General features: G+C 37.1%; 1 protein-coding gene across 1 annotated transcript in view; it reads right to left on the bottom strand.

Moving 5' to 3' along the window:
- LOC108419124 (plasma membrane calcium-transporting ATPase 1-like) overlaps nucleotides 1-19,543 on the bottom strand; it is a 39,991-nt gene that overhangs the window by 12,221 nt on the left and 8,227 nt on the right. The window contains exons 3-16 of the mRNA XM_017690241.2: nucleotides 13,588-13,785; nucleotides 11,818-12,075; nucleotides 10,065-10,190; nucleotides 9,297-9,515; nucleotides 7,743-7,775; nucleotides 6,129-6,278; nucleotides 5,777-5,991; nucleotides 5,006-5,248; nucleotides 3,790-4,031; nucleotides 3,194-3,431; nucleotides 1,891-2,070; nucleotides 1,509-1,596; nucleotides 1,300-1,406; nucleotides 933-1,124 (exon numbers count right to left, since the gene is read on the bottom strand). Of these exons, the coding sequence (XP_017545730.2) occupies nucleotides 933-1,124; nucleotides 1,300-1,406; nucleotides 1,509-1,596; nucleotides 1,891-2,070; nucleotides 3,194-3,431; nucleotides 3,790-4,031; nucleotides 5,006-5,248; nucleotides 5,777-5,991; nucleotides 6,129-6,278; nucleotides 7,743-7,775; nucleotides 9,297-9,515; nucleotides 10,065-10,190; nucleotides 11,818-12,075; nucleotides 13,588-13,785 (2,489 nt within the window). The remainder of the gene's footprint in view (nucleotides 1-932; nucleotides 1,125-1,299; nucleotides 1,407-1,508; nucleotides 1,597-1,890; nucleotides 2,071-3,193; nucleotides 3,432-3,789; nucleotides 4,032-5,005; nucleotides 5,249-5,776; nucleotides 5,992-6,128; nucleotides 6,279-7,742; nucleotides 7,776-9,296; nucleotides 9,516-10,064; nucleotides 10,191-11,817; nucleotides 12,076-13,587; nucleotides 13,786-19,543) is intronic.

Genomic DNA, 19,543 nt, shown 5'->3' with positions numbered 1-19,543 from the left:
ATACATCTCAACTTGCTCGGTACAGAGTCAATCACGTGCAGGACCACTTTGATAGAAAGGCATTCCACTACTTTTGCCTTAGTGCTATACCTCAATAAGACAAGTCTTAAAAGAACGATGAAATGTTTCACAATTATTTAAAACTTTCACATTTATTTATAACCATAATATAAACTTTTCATAGTTATCTAATTGGAAATTAGACTTTTTATTTTTAATTTTTAATACAATATTCATAAATCTACAATAATTTTTATTTGTTTTACAAACTATATTGCACCAAGTTCAATTAGTCATTTGTAATGAAACGTAGTTAGTCACATGTTTGAGTACTGACATTCCATGACAATTTATCACAAATTTATCACAGAAATTCTCTTATTGTTCACCCTAGTTTTTAAATGATTAATTAATTAAATGATATCGCTAAAACGTCTGATTTTGTTTCTAAACGAAAGGCCACCTGTGAGCCGAGAGAGGACTCTTATTTGTGAGTTGAGACAACTGATCGGATTTCACTGAAGAGAGACCACCATTAGTTTGGATAGCTGACTGCTCTTCTTTGACCACACTCCTAATTTAGCAGCTTATTCGCATTATTCACCTTCACTTGCCTTAAGCTTATTTATTTACAACTACACACCAAATCCAGCTTGTTTACTTTCACAGTACATGACTCAATTCACTTAATTTGGTACAATAATTGTTTTATTTTTAAAGATACACTAGTATACAAATGTGAGGAATGACATACTCAGTACAAAAACGAACAACAAAAAAAAACAATATTCCAAGCTTTTTTTCTGATCTTTATATTTGTTTTAACATTCCAAAATTTATGCAGTTAACCTTCAGATCAATGAATCATGGTGCATTTTCCACCTTACTGGTCTAGTTAGGCAGGTAGATGAGGCCTATTTTGAGCCACAGACCTGTGTGATGCAGGCTCCAGTGAACGCCACAATCACAGCCACCACATTGACTGTCAGCTGAAACTGCAGGAACTTTGAGATGCTGTCATAGACGTTCCGCCCCCACATCACAGCCTTCACAATGCTGGAGAAGTTGTCATCTGTCAGGATAATATCTGAGGCCTCTTTGGCCACATCTGTTCCAGCAATACCCTAAAGAAACATGACAAATCAACATGACATGTAATTGTCAGACTTCACTGAAATGTGTCCCAACATTAACAATTATGGGTTTTTCAGAGCGGCCTGACATTGTTGTATTTCTGGGCTTTTAAGTCTATTTAACTGTAGGGAAATTAAAAGCTGTCAAGGTTTTTGAAAGACCTACCATGGCAAAGCCAACATCAGCTTTCTTCAAGGCAGGGCCATCATTTGTTCCATCTCCTGTTACAGCAACTACTTGCCTTTGTTCTACTACAGTGCTATCGATTATACCTAAGCAAGAGATTAACATTTCATTACATGAGAGGTGTACTTCAGTACTGAACATATATGTATATCATACAACATCTGACCATGTCAATTTCAAAATTATACCTTTCACTAATGTGTGTTTGTCAGTTGGAGAGGATCTTGCCAATACACGCAGTTTGGGCCAAATCCTGTCAATGCGCTCTTGCTCAATCTGAAAGGAACATTTGTGTTTTATTGAATTACATAGCACACTGACGAGAATGAACTCTAATCCACATTCTTTCCTTCTGTTAATCTTAATCTTGCTGTACACAACTTGTATTTCATATTTACAGCATGTATTAGATTCAAATGTAAAAAAAAAAATAAAATTAATTTTGCAGTATTTTTGGCTTGTTCTTAGAATAGTCCTTAATTAAGTATTACAACTATATAACAACAGTTGGTTTACATAAACATTAACTCTGGAGCCTAATCATAAATTCGTAGGTACATTGTAACTTGCCTCTCCCAGTTCATTGCGTATCCGCCTATTGAACTCTTTGCCCTCAAGGCACAGGAAATCATCACCAGGATTGATGATTCCACACTTGGTGGCAATAGCACGGGCAGTGTTAATGTTGTCCCCGGTGACCATACGTACAGTGATGCCTGCTCGTTGACACTTCCTAATAGCATCAGGGACCTGAAATAGTAAAAACACCCACAAATTTGACACACCATCATATAGTGACACACAGGCATGAGGTGTCATACAGGCAAGCTGGCCTCCTGTTTTCAGTGGCTATTTTCATCAGTCAGCCAGGTTCCATCATGATGCATCAGCCTTTATGGAATAGAGAACTGAACCACTGCACAAGGGCACAAAGTTTCTTTATAAAAACTGAAAATAATATCAGAAAATATGTTACACTGGTCTGAGTGGACCAGACACAGCAGTGCTGCTTGAGTTTTTAAACACCTCAGTGTCACTGCTAGACTTAGTAGGCCACCAACCAAAAATATCCAGCCAACAGTGTCCTGTGATGATTGACTAATGACTAACAAACTGTGACAAAAGTTGAGCTACTGTCTCTGACTTTCCATCCACAAGGTCGATGAACAAAGTAGGTGTGACTAACAGAGTGGGCAATGTGCGACAGTCTTTAAAAACTCCAGCAGCACTGCTGTGTCTGATCCACTCATCAGTCCCACGTCAGTGTCACTGAATGCTGAGAATGATCCACCCCTAAAATAAGAACTGCTCTGTGGTGGTCCTGACCACTGATGAACTGAGTAAAGGTGTGATAAATTATGCAAAGAAACAGAAGGACTACAGTCTGTAATTGTAGAACTATAAAATGCACCTATATGCTAAATAGAGATGATAAAATAGACATTATAAAGTGCAGTAAGAGTAAACACATCAGTAGAAATCTGTATTAATGTGCCAAGTCATTAAAATATTTTTCTGTTCACAGAATCTTTAATCATAATATTGCTTGGCAACTCCAGCAAAAGCTTGTGGAAGAATTGTTATTACTAGCACCAAAAACTGTACTTTGTACTTTACATTGTTTATTGTAAAATAAGGCATACATAGATAGTAAATAGAGCAATTAGCCACGCAAAGCATAGTTTTACTGAGCAAAGCTCAGTAAAATCACTAATGCAAAGCCTTAAGCAGGAAATCATAATATAACTACATTTTAAAAACCAAACACTGTAGGTGGTACTGCCACATGGCATTCTTTTTACTTCAGCATTTGTTACCTGTCGCACTGCTGAATGGTGCACTTCACACACAAGCTCGATTCTGAAGAACTCACCTCTGGCCGTACAGGGTCTTCGATGCCCACCACACAAATGCAGGTGAGACCTGTAAGGATGTCGGTTTCGTTGTCCCAGTCCGGTTCCCCCTCTGAGGCTGGGAAGTCCCTATAGGCCAGACATATGGTCCTCAGGCCCTCTGAAGCCATTGGCTCAATCACCATCTTCATCAAGTCATCTCGATCTCTGGGCTTGAAGAATTTAGGTTCACCGCTTGCTGTCAAGATTTTACAACACCTGCAAACATACAGAGCAAATGTAGAGCAAAGAGTTTCAACAAACAAATCAACCGATCTAAGGTAGTGTGAACACATTCACACACTGAAGAAGACCATTAGTGTAAACCTTCTACACTTAACAATATATTATGTTCCAAAAACAACATCAATTATAAATGATAAATTAAAGCAGCATTTGGTGTAGTGAAGTGTTTTGAGCAAAAAAAAAACAATAAAAATTGTGAATTCTGTCAAACCATTGAGGCTGTAGAACACAATGCTACGCTATAAAATACGGCATAACATGACATGTATTCAACTCTGGTTTTAGTCCAGCATGCTCTTTCAACAACTTAACTGCTTAATTAAAAACTTACTTCTTCAGGAGAATTTCAGAGGCTCCTTTGCTGAACATTCGGTAGCTTCCATCATAATTTTTCAGCACTGTGCTCATGGATTTTCTGACAGAGTTGAAGGTGTATACTTTGAAGAGCTTCTCTTCAGGATATTCACTGCGGATGATTTGGTAGTCTCTGCGTAGGTCAAGGGCAAACCCCAGCAAGGCACATTCAGTTTTGTTCCCCACTTGACGGGGTAGACCACCTTCCCTCTCGGGGGACTACAAACACAAAAAAGTAGAGATTCATTCATTAACTCAACAACTTGACTTTTACTGTAGTTTCAATCCATTGTGTTTTCAGAAGATGTTTAATCAGTACAAACTAACTCATTCACTGCAAACTTACAACACTGTGCAAAAGTCATAGATCACTCATTTATTTACATTCTAGTCGAGATGCCCAATGAGTACAGGCTATTCCTTTTTCAGCGTCATGGAAAAAGAAGCCAATATACATGGAAGAAGTGCTTTCAGTTTTCCCAAAGACATCAGTAGGGATATTTTTTACATCTCAAAAGTTGGTTGCATTTTCTGCTGCACGATCCAAGCAATCCCAAACACATTCAGTGATGCTGAGGTCTGGACTCTCGGGTGGTTACCCACTGCTCTGTGACAAATTTCTCAGTTTCCTTTTCTGAGTAACAGCTTCTTCACAGCTACACATCCTTTCAGATTCACAGCAAAATGGAGGAAAAATGGAGAGTAACAACTGTGCACAGGGGGTTGAGCTTCCTAGACTTCATGATTGCACTGGTTTTTGATGCTTAGCTCAGATTTTGCATAGAGTCATTCATAGAAAGCTTTGGCAAATTGTATTAAAAGTTGGATTTGGATGCATTTTACATCATTTACTTTGTGTTCATATGTACTTGTTAGAAATCCAATTTTTATCTTTTTGTTTGTAATTTTTTTAAACTCCAGACTTAAAATTTCTGTTTTTTGACTTTGCTCTTCCTTATGCCAGTGGATTATCTTATATCTACTCTCCTTAGGAATATCTCCTAATAAATGAACAGCTTGTACTTAAGTTATTTTGACTGAAAATTAAATAAATGAATGATGGCCTGACTTTTGAACAGTAGTTTATTACATTTTTTATACTTTAATTTTTTAAATATCTTGACATTATAGAATGCATTTAATTTTTCAAAGGCCATTCAGACATAAAACACTGTATTATACATTATTCTCACCATGATCTTGGTGGTGTATGCACAGTTAACACTGATGCCTGTGATCAGCAGGTCCATGATCTTGCCTGGAATCATTTCAGGCTCAGGAACCTTCCTGTAGTGTCTGTCTCCCACATACACCTGCACCACCGTCATTCTGTTCATGGTTAAAGTGCCAGTCTTATCTGAGCAGATAGCAGTGGCATTGCCCATCGTCTCACATGCATCCAGGTGTCTGACCAGGTTGTTGTCTTTCATCATTTTCTATAAGACAAAAATCGAGAGGACAGCTATAACCCACTGTAATACAAAAAAAGAAATATCCAAGAAAACAGTTCATCTAGCATTACATGCCTGATCAGTCTAGCTGTAGAGTCACAGTGGCATTTACAGAGCATCATTTAATGGATCGCTTTGGTATATGCGTATGTGTACAAGGAAGGCCAAGTGCCAAAACACGTCTGTTCAGCTGAATATTTACAGTGAACCTGAAATCAAATGGAAGCAACGAATTTACAATGTAAACCCTTTTTATCTTTGTTCATGTCCTGGTCATATTAAGTATGATTAATTTGAAAGACAACGCTCTTGTTTTCCTGTATCTGTATATAATAATATAATTTCTCCTCCCTCTCCTATCAACTGCATATAAAATCAAGAGAGAACGCTAGCTCAGACATCCTCCCTCATGTTTTTGGATCCAGCGCTTTATGCATTTTTACAAGGCAGGTAGTCTTCATTACCCCCTGCCATTTACCACATGTCCACATGCATTAACTCACAAACTCGTACTTTGACAGAGTAGGCCAATGAGATGGTGACAGCGAGGGGAAGTCCCTCAGGCACAGCGACAACCAGCACAGTGACTCCTATGATGAAGAACTTGACAAAGAACTGGATGTAGATGGGGGTGCAGTCTTTGATCCATGGAAGCCCCTGAATCCAGAACGTGTCCACGAAAAAGAGCACCACCAAGATGATGACTGTGATGGCTGACATGAAAAGGCCTGGCGAGTAAAAACACATTTATGTGTATTAAAAGAGCCATTCAGAAACAACTGCAGGACCATGGCAACATCTCTGATACAAGTGATTAAATACAATAAACATTTCATACAACAAGTTATCAATGTCCCTTTCGAACCTGCTTTGCCGATTTGTACAGCTAGTTTGGTGAGCTTCCCCTGAAGTACGGATTTCTCTTTCTTTGGTAGACTGCTTTTCTTCTTCACCTCTCCATCAATCCCGTCCTCGCTGCTGAGCGGCTCGGTATCCACACCAGTTCCATCCTTACCTGGACGACAAATCCCAGCATCAGTGATGAAATCAGTGTCTTCTCAATGAACACACCAAAACACACAACTTGTATGCTGTAAAATACCACATTTCACAACTAAATACATCAATGTTTCAAAAAGGAAGCTGTGCAAAGGTCTTCTTTCTGGGAGCTCAAGCGCTCCAAGGTGATGCCATCTTTGATTACATCTGGCCATCTGGTTACATCCAATGCCACATACTGTACATAATATGAAGTATGCGATTTTCGGGTCCAACCATTGTGTCAGTTGGCCAATAATATCAGTCGGCCAATAATATCAATGTTGAGGCTTGGCAGATTTAGCAGTCTTTTGTTGAAAATCCAGTAGATAATTGCTTAGTTCACTGTTGGCAATTGCTCACTTCTATTACATTAAAAAAAAAAAAAAAAAAATTAATACAAATGTGTCATAAAATTATGTAACAAATGACAAAGATAGCTTTCTATGAAGGAAGCTGATCTGAGCTAAGCACCAAAAACAGCACAATAATGATGTTTGGTAAACTCCGCCCCTGCACTTCAATATTAATATCACTTACATTGATACCTAAAATACTTGGAGAGCTTTTGCTGTCAACCCGAATTGTGACAACTGGTAAATGGCCGTCAGTCAGTACAGCACTGTTTACCTTAAACTACTGTTCAGTTTTTCACCATTTAAAATTATACTGCCAGTAACACTGATCTTTGACATTTTTAGCTTCTTAAAATTGGTATCATTTACAAAATATTCATATTTGCCTGGTCCTATTCAGTTTACATGTAACACTTGCATCTTTGATAGATTTATTACATAACAAATTAACATGTCAAAAAAAAAAAAAAAAAAAAAAACTAACATCAGCCTGCATTTTATATATCTCACAAGTAGCTTTTATATTATAAACCACTGCTTTTCAGATATGAGGAGGTATGAGCAACTCTGTGGTGCAAGTGGCTTAGATATGATATTAGGAGGTGGCTTTCTGTGGTGTGGTGTGCTCACACTCCTTAATCCCAGGCTAGGGATTACTCTAGCCTGGCTGAGGTTTATCCTAAGCCAATTCATACACTACCATTTTAAACTAAACATCCTGCCACATCAAGCAAATACACACCCCACAACCAGCGCAGGCCCTGCAAATGGATGACTGGCACTATGAAAGAAGAAACCAATGTGCATGTTATCTGTGTGTCTGGGAAAACTGCATAATAGGGGCCTGTAATCTCCTTGTTTCTAATCGCTATAGAAGAGCACCTGCCCTTTAGGCCTCTGCAGCACACCATATGGCTCTCACCCTTAACAAGACATTGAAGACACCATATGTCAAAAAGTATACACATGTATACACACACACCCAAACTCATTAAACCAAGCAGCCTAGAGTATACACAGCTAGTGTCTCCAGCTACACCAGACTCCAGTCAGAAAACCAGATGTGTGTGTTGTACAGCACTTACCCTTCTTTTTGTCTGATCCATCCTGCTTTTTGTCTGTTGGGGAACAAATTTGTACATTCACACATGAGACACTAATGCAGACAAAATTGGTTGAAGGATGCGGCTGTGTAGTGTACTGGCACAGAAACTAAACTAAATATCTAGCTTGTCTGTATCTGATGGCTTCTAATCAACCCAAGTTTCATTTGTACTGAGCATTACAGGAGAAAACCGCTCTACGTTTCTCGTTTATACATTACGTCATTTTGTGAGACCCAAGTTGGGAGCAGAAGCTCATAATATATACTACACAAATCACTATTAGTGAACTGGAGAGTGAGGTTGTAGCACAAAAGGAATATTAACAAAGCACATGCAAATGACTAGAGATTCGCAACATTTTGTAAAGTTTTTCTTGTTTTCTGTAAAGTGACCTCGATATAAATACATAAATAAAAATTATTATTATTGGAATTATATTTGCTTAAAACAGTGCAGATGTGTTGAGATTTGACCAATATTTCAAACCAAATGTTCATAGTGTATTTATTGTACTTCAGAAGAGCACAATAGCAGTCCATTGTTCTGAACATCAGCAGCTTCTTCACTTGATTTGACACTTTCTTTTGCTGTCTATTTTTCTCAGTAAGGGCTTCTTGACAGCTACCCATGCTTTCAGACCCAATAGTGTTGTCTTCTCACAGAGGAAGGATGGACATGCTTAAAATTAAGGGAGCGTAAGCACGGTTTTTCTTGTATGATTATTAAGAGACACATTTCTGGCACATTTTAATATTTTTTAAGCTCCAGTTTTGGAAGTTCATGTTTTCTGATTTATTTTTCTCTTCCTTACACAAGTGAATCATCTTATTTCTAATCCATCACCTAAATATCATCTAAAAATGAACACCTTGTACTTAATGGCTGAATAGAAATGGAAATTAAACAAATAAAGGGTGGCCTCTGACTTCTTCAGAATTTTATGTCCATCATATCTGATATTGTCTGATATTATATATAACTCATATCGGTGCATCTAAAATACCTTGTGGACATGTCATAACCAATTCCATTTAAAGGCATGACTGCAATGTGCTTCAGGTTAAAAAGTATGAAGTCAGATGCAGTACGATGAAAGCAGGAATGCCATATGGGATTGATTTAATAGGATAGTGTACACTCTGTGCACGCACTTCTTGCAAAACCAGGAGATTAGTAGCTGAACTGGCATTTTGGTCACTCATGTGCACCTTCCTAAACGTGACAAACAGGACATTGAGGTTGTTCAATTTTTGACCATATACATATTAAGTTCTGTCAGGTGATTTTCAGAATTCATAGCTTTTTAAAATCGGCATTGATCACAAAAATTTATATTTGTCAGGTTTATAACATAAGACATGATCAATCACTTTCTGAAGCTAGTGAAGTTTATACAAAATGTGGAGACTAAAGTCAATTTTTAATTTAAAAAAAAAAAACTTTTGTACTGCTGCTATTCAGATCTGTGGAGGATTAGATATGATATTAGCAGTGAGGAAGCATGAGAAAGTGCGAGTTCATCAGCAGTCTTACTTTTCTTGCCCTTCTTTTCTTTCTTTTCCTTCTTTTTCCTCTCTTTTTCCTTCTTCTTTTCTTCCTTCTCTCTCTTTTTGATCTCCTTTTCTTCTTTTTCATCGTCACTTTCACCATCATCATCTCCGCTGCCGAGGAGGGTAAAGATGATTCCAGTCTGAGAGTTTACACCCACAGCAGTAACCAGAATCCTCCCTGAACCCTCCATCACATGAGTGCCTAAACCAGTAAGACAGTAGTTATGATACAAAAAAAAAAAAAAAACAGGTATTTAAACTAATGCTCGAGTTGCCATTAAATTTTATTAATTTTCTGATGGCACTTTGTATAACAGCACAGCATTCTACATTCATTTCTGGAATCCTTTTTCTTTTGTGTTAATCTTAATGGGCATCATGTCTTAATGTCCCAACATCAAAGAAAAAAAATGGCATCGGCGTAGTCGGACTGCAAAATCAGAGCTAAACAGTCTGATGAAACTGCAATGCAACATTTCAAAGTGTCCATGATAAATAATATCATGTGTGTTGAAATGTAGTGGCATATCTTATTACTGAATATCAGCACATTTCCAGTATGTAAATTAGAACAGTTGTTCTCACATTTGATTCAATTACTGTATGTTTCCTTCATTGTATTGTCTTGCTTGAACTGTATTATTGTTATTGTCTTGGAGGTAATATCTGTTAATTGTACTGTGTATTATCTGTATTTATTTTACTTTGTACTATTGTTGCCCATCCAGACAAAATGTAAATGAGGTGAAACCTGAAAGCAGCATGGGATCTTTCTCCAGGGTCTTTCTGACATGATCCGACTCTCCTGTGAGGGAGCTCTCGTCAATTTTCAGATCGTTGCCTTGGATTAGCACTCCGTCAGCAGGAAGGAGGTCACCTGGATGTACAAGCCAGATGGTCAGCCTCAGACACAACACAGAAGCTTTGCTTCACAAGCCAAAATAAGGGCTTTCAATCAGTCAAAACAGGATGCAGAGACACAAAAAGACAAGTCTGTTGTGGTTGGATAGGCAGACAAAAACAAGGTCACAGTGCTACAGTACTACATTGGCCCTAAAGATTTTTTTGTTAGGCACATCTACCATATCCTACCATATAGTTGTACTTTGTAAGAATGCAATGACTCATGCAGCCCCCTTCTGACAACCAACACTGATTGTGCTGAAAAAAAGATGAACTGTATGGGCAGACAGTCTGCCAACACTTTGTGCTGGTGGGGGTGGATAATTTCAGGTTATCTACTCAGAATCTCCAAGCAAATGAACACGGGTATAGCTTCAAAATTCTCTCTCCATTTCAGGTTCTAACTGTGACTCATTGGGACAAAATAATACATTATTTTCTCAAGATTTTGAATGAGCAAAATCAACAAAAATGAGTTAATACCCACTGAGTAAAAATGTGTTCATTAACATTGTTTTGTTATTTGATTTCAACATTTTTTTTTAAATGTAGGGGCTCAAATAAACATATCAACAAATTCACCCTCCTTTAGATGATCAATTATCATGCCTTATTTTGCACATGGTTTTAATTTGAGAAACCAAACCATTCTTTATTTAAAGTGACCCCCTTATTTTAAATAAAGGGCATCCAACAATGCCATGCCAATGATTATTTTTAGAAACAGTATTAAAACGTACCATTTCTAATTGCAAGGACTCATTTATATGAATATTTAAGAAAATAAGACTTTTGACAGTCCATCAGAAATTGTTTTGTGCCAAGTGCATTTGGAAATGTAATTTTTCACTGAACACATCACGGTTATTTAGGAATCTGATTTTGTGCATAACCTCTTATGCTATGAGCATTCCATTAAAGAATGACTAACATTACTGCCACATATACCACCATGTACAGAAGCCACAGTGCAGGAATAACAAAGTAAGGAGTAGCTTCTGTAAAGCAGGGGTTGATGAAGCAAAGAGTTTTAATGTGCTTTTAACAATCATATCAAATAAAACTGTCAAATTAAAGCAGGGAAAACCTGATTTTTAATAGCATTTTAAACATACTAAAATATAGGAAAATATCAGTTTTTAAAAAGTTTGTTTTTGTCTTCATCACAAGAATGTGACATGGCGAGTGGTTATAAGACTGTTTCCCTATCCAAAATGAATAAATTCTCTATTTTCTCTCTCTTAGTCAGTTAGTGTATTGTTTGCAACACTGCTGTGTCTGAATCACTTGTGCCAGTCTGGTCAGTGGTGGTCCCTTTAAATTGATGGACAGGGTAGAGGGGGGCCGATGAATTACGCAGCAGCAAATGTGCTATAGTCAGTAACTGTAAACCTACAAAGTGCACCTATATAGTAGGTGTTTCTGAAAAAATGCTCAGTGAATGTAGATACAACGTAGGTGTGCCTAATAAACTGACAACTTGGTGTAAGAATCGTTTGTTCAGTTTGTAATAACAATATCTGTTAAATGAACAAAGCCTCGTGAGTGAGCCATCACATATATTCAATATCTGAGATGAAGGGGGAAAAGACCATATTTACCATATTTCACTTGAGCAATGTCTCCAACCACCATCTCAGCCACAGGAATCTGAATGACCTGGGCTCCACGGATCACTGTGAACTTTTGCTCCTGTTCGATGCGACTCTGCAAGCCACGGAACTGCTTTTCTTTGCTCCAGTCATTAAAGGCAGTGACGAGCACCACACAGATGACAGATAAGAGGATAGCGGCACCTTCAATCCAGCCGGCCTCTGCTTCGCCCTCATCCTCCACTCCTCCAGCAGCTCTTCCACAGTCTGCAGAGGAGATCACAGTCAACATACAAGATGCAAATGAGCTGTTTCACTCTGAAGGTGAAGATTCAACAGCATCAATTTTAAATAAATAAATAGAAAGTAGTGATTCTAAATAATCCAAAATAATCCAACAGAATAGTGTTCAACTTTGATTTGATTTGATTGCATTGTTTCCTGAACAAAAAAAAAAAATTAAAAAAAAAATAAAAATCTGAGGTCAGTGATTTTACAACCCTATGCTAGGGGGACTGCATTCAGAATTTTTTAAAATAATTAAAATAAATAAATAACTTGAACGTCACAATGAATTCACCATAGTAAAGATTTTAGTGTCCTCGTTTTAGGGTTTAGGTGTATTTTTATATGTTATTTAGATATGCAGTCAGGTCCACAAGTAGTTATGGATGTACACATGCATCTGGATGCATTTTCAAAATCTGCAGTAACAAGTAGCAAGTTAACACTGAATTTTCATTACGTCGAGCCAAGTTGCTTCCCAGACCAGCTGTTGGCTGAGCTGGGGGTGTGTCGCTAAAACACAAGCAATATTAGTGGCCAACAAAATATTATCCATCCATCCATTTTCTAAGCCGCTTCTCCGTCAGGGTCTTTGGACTGTGGGAGGAAACCGGAGAACCCGGAGGAAACCCATGCAGACACGGGGAGAACATGCAAACTCCACACAGAGAGGACCCCGGTCACCCGGCAGGGAAATCGAACCCAGGCCCTCCTTGCTGTGAGGAGACAGCGCTACCCACCACGCCACCGTGCCGCCCCACAAAATATTATATTATATATAAATATTTATTTTATTGTTTCTTTAAAAAAAATTAAAAATAAAATCTCTCACATTTTGAGCAAAAGTTTTTTTCCCCTTCGTTTCCTGCTAAATGTGTGTTTGAATATGAAAACTTGACATGTAGCTTGAATTAGGCCGTGACCAGTCAGCCATATAACAATTTGATTGGTCGCTGCTCAGCACATTTGTATAAAGGTTGTCCAGAAGAAAAGTAAGCAGGGTGTGCATCAGTGGTCCGATGAGTCAGTTCTCATCACGTAGTACATTATGACACATTCTTTTCACGCAAGTTATTAAAAAATGAAAAAGAAAAAAATCTGCCATAGCATCATAGCATCAAATTTTAAAGATTTTAAAGTGTTTTAAGAAAAAAGAAAAAAAAAAAAGCACAGATTAACCATTTTAAATACTTGCACTAAAATTAACAGACAGGGTCTGAGCATGAAGCCTGACATGACACTACCAGCTATGGGCTGTTAAATGCATCCCAAAACTCCCAACAAACCGTCACAGTTGCGTGTTAAAGCTCACACATTATAATGTCTTGCTAACAACTGCACTGTGGCACAACAAAGGCTATTAAAGGGACCACAGCAGGAATAAGACAAGTGGGCCATTTTAAACCTTATATCACCACTATTATCCACAATAGTAGCAATGTAAAGAGAATTATGCGACATATTCGACATGCTTAAAATGTCTGGAGTACTCACTTTCTCTTTCTGTATCAGGAGGTCTATAGAATGAAAGGCCTAAGGATATTATGGCGGCAACTTCCAAAATAATTAGAGTCACATCTTGCAATGCTTCCCAAACTAACTGAAGGAATGTTTTTGGCTTTTTAGGAGGTATGAAATTCTTTCCAAATTCTTCTTTTCTTCTTTCAATGTCCTCAGCTTGACCACTTAACCCTGGAGAGGAGAAATAAAGAAAAACTATGTCAAAGAGCATCCACTGTAAAATCAATTTCTTTATGAGTACACAATATAAGGAACACTGTAGACAAAGAGTGGCATAATTTTGAATGTCTGCACTGATCACTTCAAATATGATCACTGTTTAAATAATACTGCACAAACAAGCAGCTCACAGCTGGTACAGGCAATCTGTCACCTGGATTTCATCATGAGAAGGATCAGAAATGCAGTCTATTAGTTTTTTTATTTTACATCCAGTGAGTAAAGTGTGCTGCTTTGATATAAGGACAGCTTTCAGACAATTCCAGCCCTGAGATCCACGATGCATGTATGATTTTTTTCCCCCCAGCAAGTCCAACACCCACTAATTCACTGACCAGCAAAATGATATACCATAAGAATACTTTGAGAAGTTCTTAAATCTCTTTTCTGACAAGCAAAGAGGAACAGCTAAGAAACAGACTTTTCTATAATTGATAGACAATATTGTTTAGTCAGTCCTTTATTACTAAATAGGCTACATCAAGTCAGTGGTGGAGACTGAGTGAGAGAAAACCTGCAGAATCTGGAAAAACCATAAGACAACTCACCCTCCGGTCAGTGCCTCAAACTCTTTGCTCTCATTATTTGGGCCCCTATTTGAATACAGTTGAAACTTTTCCCCCAGTTCAGTCATAACAAAAATATGATACACACCGATAATTGAACTCAATACCAATCTCAAATAATCAGATATCTATGTGTTAATATGTTCCAAATGCCCTGCTGCACTGTATAAATGTGCAGCTTGCTTCAAAACATAATGTCAAACACTAACAAGTCAGTGATGCAGCAATTTGTGCTACATACCCACACTTCACAAAACCCACATTTTTATGGAGTTAGACATGTGGATTTTGTGCAGTGTGGGTGTCGCTTAAACAGAGAGGCAGTGGGCTGTGTTTATGTGAGGAGGTGGAGACTGTTGCCTCCTTTGGGTTCCTAGGGACAACTATCAGATCATCTCTTAGGTGGGAGAGCAACACTGGTCAGCACATTGGCAAAAGCTTATGAAAGGCTTTTCTTTACAAGACAGCTCAAGAACTTTGTGACTAGATACTGTTTGATATGCGTTTACAGAGCTATTGTGAAGGATATATTGACCTCTGTACGTGTCTGGTATGGCAGTATGATGACCTATGAGAGTGCGCAGCTAGACAAAGTGGTGCACACTGGCTCTAAAATCAATGGTTGAGAACTTCCATCTGTTGCTTCTATCTATGGCAAAAGGATGGAAAAGAAAGCATTAAAAAAATCTATGAAGACAGTTCAGATCCAGCACTTTAAAAAGCTCCCTACTGGCAATCTTATGTAGAACATGTTGGTTTAGTAACAGTACCTATCTGCTATCAGACTTTTGAACTCCACAATCTTAACCTTGTTCATTTTGTCATGGTTTGTCATTTTAAGATTATGTATGCTTCGTATATGAGTGTATATTTTTTGTGTGTTTGAGCAGCACCAAAAGAAATTCCTCTTAGATAAGTAGTGACTGATATCGTGATATCGCAAAAAGTATTGAAACTTCAGTTAGCATGAATATTAAGGTTTGTAACAGAGTATTCTACAGTTGATGTACAGCTGACCTGAAATTCTATTTCGAAAAAGCATTCAGTTTTCCACTTAGACCACATTTTCAGCCACGAGAGTGTCTTGCAAGAAAAAAGCAGTGAAACTGTTCTGTGCCATTTTATAAAAATAAGCGCCATGGAGCAGCCGATACAGTGATGTGTTTAAAAAAAAAAAAAAAAAAAAATTATATATATATATATATATATATACATACACACACACACACACACACACACAGGGAATATATACTTAGGGAAATGACAATGAGTTGGTTATGGATATACACACACACACACACACACACACACACACACACACACACACACACACACACACACACACACTTTATATATATATATATATATATATATATATATATATAGCATTCAGGAGAACTTCTGTTGCAATATGCATGCCTTTTAGATGTCTGATGTTATTAGGCTTTGGTTAGGCTTGGTAGGCGTTTTAAATGTCAGCCTGCAAAATCAACACTCTGGTCTTTAATTTGAGGAGGCTGTTAGACACTGGACAGTGCATTCTAAACACATAGCCAAATCCAGTGTTGGCTGTTGCTGTGATGACACAGCATAGTGCACCAATATTTTGTGAAACAAACTTTTTTTAAGAATAAAAATTTGAGATTTGCATTCATGGATGTGAGACCGTAGCCTTACAAGTAAACTATTTTCTCATAAATTGGACAGTCACTTGTGACCTAACTATCATGTATCTGACCAGTGTTTCCTAACGTAGACCTGCAGGGACCACCCAATTATTCACATTTGCACATCACTACTCTCAACACATCTGAACAAACAAGAGCAATGAACACCTAGATGGTACTGCTAGCAAAGAGAAAACTAATCAAAACCTCTCAAATGAGTCCCAGAGGGTCCATGTTTTTGCTCTGTCTCTATGTGCTGAAAGATGGGACTGGGCAAAAAAAAATAAAAATCTTCTAGGGGCACCTGATGGCCGGTTTGTGAACCACCATTTTATAGCATGAAAATTGATGAAACTGAAGTTCAAGGTGGGAAACACTGATTAAGACATGCCATATTTCATTATTACAACAAGCAGCAAACATTGAGCACTAGAGAAATGGCAGAAACCTGATTACCAATGTCTCAATCTCAACCAAATTTCATCTGAATATAAGATGCAGTCTAGCTCTGAAACACCTTTTTCTGGTCTTTGCTTATTTGCTACTCTCCAATCCCAGTTGGTATGGAAACTGGACAACACGCTCTAAAGCATCTGGAGCTACATCAAAAACAAAAACTGAATTTGGCTGGGGGTCCCTAAGGACCAAATAATTATGAGAACCTCTATTACAAATAATATCTCGCTTTACAATCCTGTTATATTGACTTTGCTTAAAATAATTATTTTCACTTGTCCTTTATTAAAATGTAAACCTTACGGCCAAGTTAACACAAGAATGTAATCTTGTTTTGTTTCACTTGCATTAGCAAAGCAATTCACAAATAAGAAAATCCAATTATCATTCTGCTAAAATGATATCCTTTCATACAAACAATCAACCTGAAAAGAACTCCTTGCCCGGCAGTTGGGCACAGTTGTATATTAGTTCCATCATTCTATCCCAAAGTAATCAAGAATGCAATAACTACCTCTGGCAATTAATATCAAATATTTTTCCCGATTTCTACTTGGAACACAACAAGAAGCACACAATAAAACAACCACAACATCAGAACCAGCACTGTTTTTCTCTCTGGCCTTTTAATATGCATCATGTTATATTGGCTTATATTGGCAACCCATTCATTTTCAGTTCTACCTCATTTATATTCTTCATTTAGGTCTCTTAGATCCTCTTGGTTTTTGACCATCTCACAGTATATATATATATATATATATATATATATATATATATATATATATATATATATATATATATATATATATATATATATATATATATATATATATATATACATACATACATACATACATACATACATACATACACAAATATTGCGCCATGTATGTGTATGTATATATATATATATATATATATATATATATATATATATATATATATATATATATATATATATATATATATATATATATAGACACACACACACACACATACACACCCTTTGACATTGACTTGACTTCACTAGTTCATGATGTTACTGATCCTCTATTTTCATACATGGCGCAAGCAAGGACAAAAGCAGAACAGAACAGGAGCTCTGTGTGGCATGTAGCGTCCCAAGAGATTAGTGGGAAACGGAGCAATGAGGAGGCCGCTCTGTGGTTTAAGGTGAGTGGGATTACATGCAGTAAATCGATCTACTCCCACCTGTCACTACCATGCTATGGCACACAGCAGGGCAAATGTGGCAGTCCACAGTCTAAAGCCACTAAGAGTCAGGCTGCTGGAACACTAAAGAGTTAAACTATCAACATGGGAAGACAAAATAATGCGTATACTGGATGGAGCGGCACGCTAAATGTTTGGCTGGACTTGTCTAGTCTAGAAATATAAGCTGATCATGGTGTTAGTCAAATGATTTCAGATGAGTATGCCATAAATCATATGTAGATCTATTGGTCTAAACATGAAGCCCAAAGAAAAAGAAAAAAAAAATACAAAGTGAGTAAATGAGTAATATGATATTCCATCAAACCACCCTATTTAAACTATAAACAGTGTAGTACACCATACTGTACATATGTATTAAGCATGAAACAGTTATGTTTTATATACATATATGTTTAGATATATACACAAATATAAAATCATACAATTAAACTTTCAGACTCTCTCTGATGAAGGCTCATACCAAGAGACTGATCTCAGAAGCGTATTGGCACCAGCAGATAATTCCTTTAGTACAGTGGATTAGATTTGACCAATATTGCAAAATATATCTGACCTATTTGTCATACTCCAGAAGAGCAGAACGTTCAGGTGAAGCCAAGCGAACATGCTATGAACTTGAGCATGAATGGGCAGAGCCAAACTTGCAAAGGCTCTTAAGACAAAAACTAAGACGTTTATAAGAATGTTCTTAAATACAATTTTTGAAAAAACTTTTGTTCTCAAATATTCACTTAGAGTAGTCTTAATTATTTCTTTATGTAGTCCATGTTGCATTTTACAACTTCCCATAAGTGACTAAGGATACATTGTGAATTTGTATGAACTTATTTCCGTTATTTAGCTGTAATCTGAGGACAGCAAAATAGAGGAAAAACAAAATCAAGCATTTAAAAAAAAATAAACAAGAACGAGAGGTAATGGCAGAAGAAATAACTAACAAGAAAAATAATCATTGCTGAAGAATTCGCTAATTGTGGGGTGACCGCAGAAAGCAAGTGGTGAGAAAAGGCAAGAGCAGCAGTGGCAATGCCTGTGTTTTATGAATTAAGATGCTTACCCTATCAGCTTTTACAGCCTAAGACAAGTGGGAGGCTATGAAGTTAAGAAAACATAAAAAAAAAATAAACAAGAATTCCCAAGAAATTATTTAAAGAATAAATTTTTTTTTTTAACTTTTTTTCTTAAGAATGAAGTTAACCAAAAAAAAAAAAAAAAAAAAAAAAAAAAAAAAAAAAAAAAAAAAAAAGCACATTTAAGATTTTTCTTAAGACACTCTCATGCATCCGGCCCCTGGTCCTGGAGATCTACTTTCATGCTGAGTCTACCTCCAACCACAACCTGCCATACCAGCTACAGCTAATTAACTTCCTCAGAAGCCCTTGATTGGCTGGATCAGATGCATTAGTGTTAGTTAAGGAGGGAGCAGTAATGTTGATGAAGGTTGGAACTAAATTCTGGGGTTGGTGACCACTGGCCTTGACCAACCAAGACAAATTACATTTTTCCATAGTAATCACTGAAATATGTTTGTCATTTTAATGAGAAGTATACATCATAAACAGTTAGATCACACAGAAGAAGCATAAGAGGAGTTTGTGTTATATTTGCAATAGCAAGTGGGTAATTGGCCAAAAATATACCCTGGATGAGTTCTAGGGCATGGAAAATAGCCTAACAGGAAGAGGAGTAAAAATCCCCCTGGGTTTAGTTGCCATGCTTATCCAGTGCCATTAACAGCCTTGAACAAAATATTTCAGCAGTTTTCAACACTGCTATATAAAG

This window comes from Pygocentrus nattereri, chromosome 8, assembly GCF_015220715.1.
Source record: "Pygocentrus nattereri isolate fPygNat1 chromosome 8, fPygNat1.pri, whole genome shotgun sequence".
In the NCBI taxonomy this organism is placed as follows: Eukaryota; Metazoa; Chordata; class Actinopteri; order Characiformes; family Serrasalmidae; genus Pygocentrus; species Pygocentrus nattereri.
The sequence above is the reverse complement of the archived record's forward strand: the minus strand, read 5'-3'. Positions and strand labels throughout refer to the sequence as shown.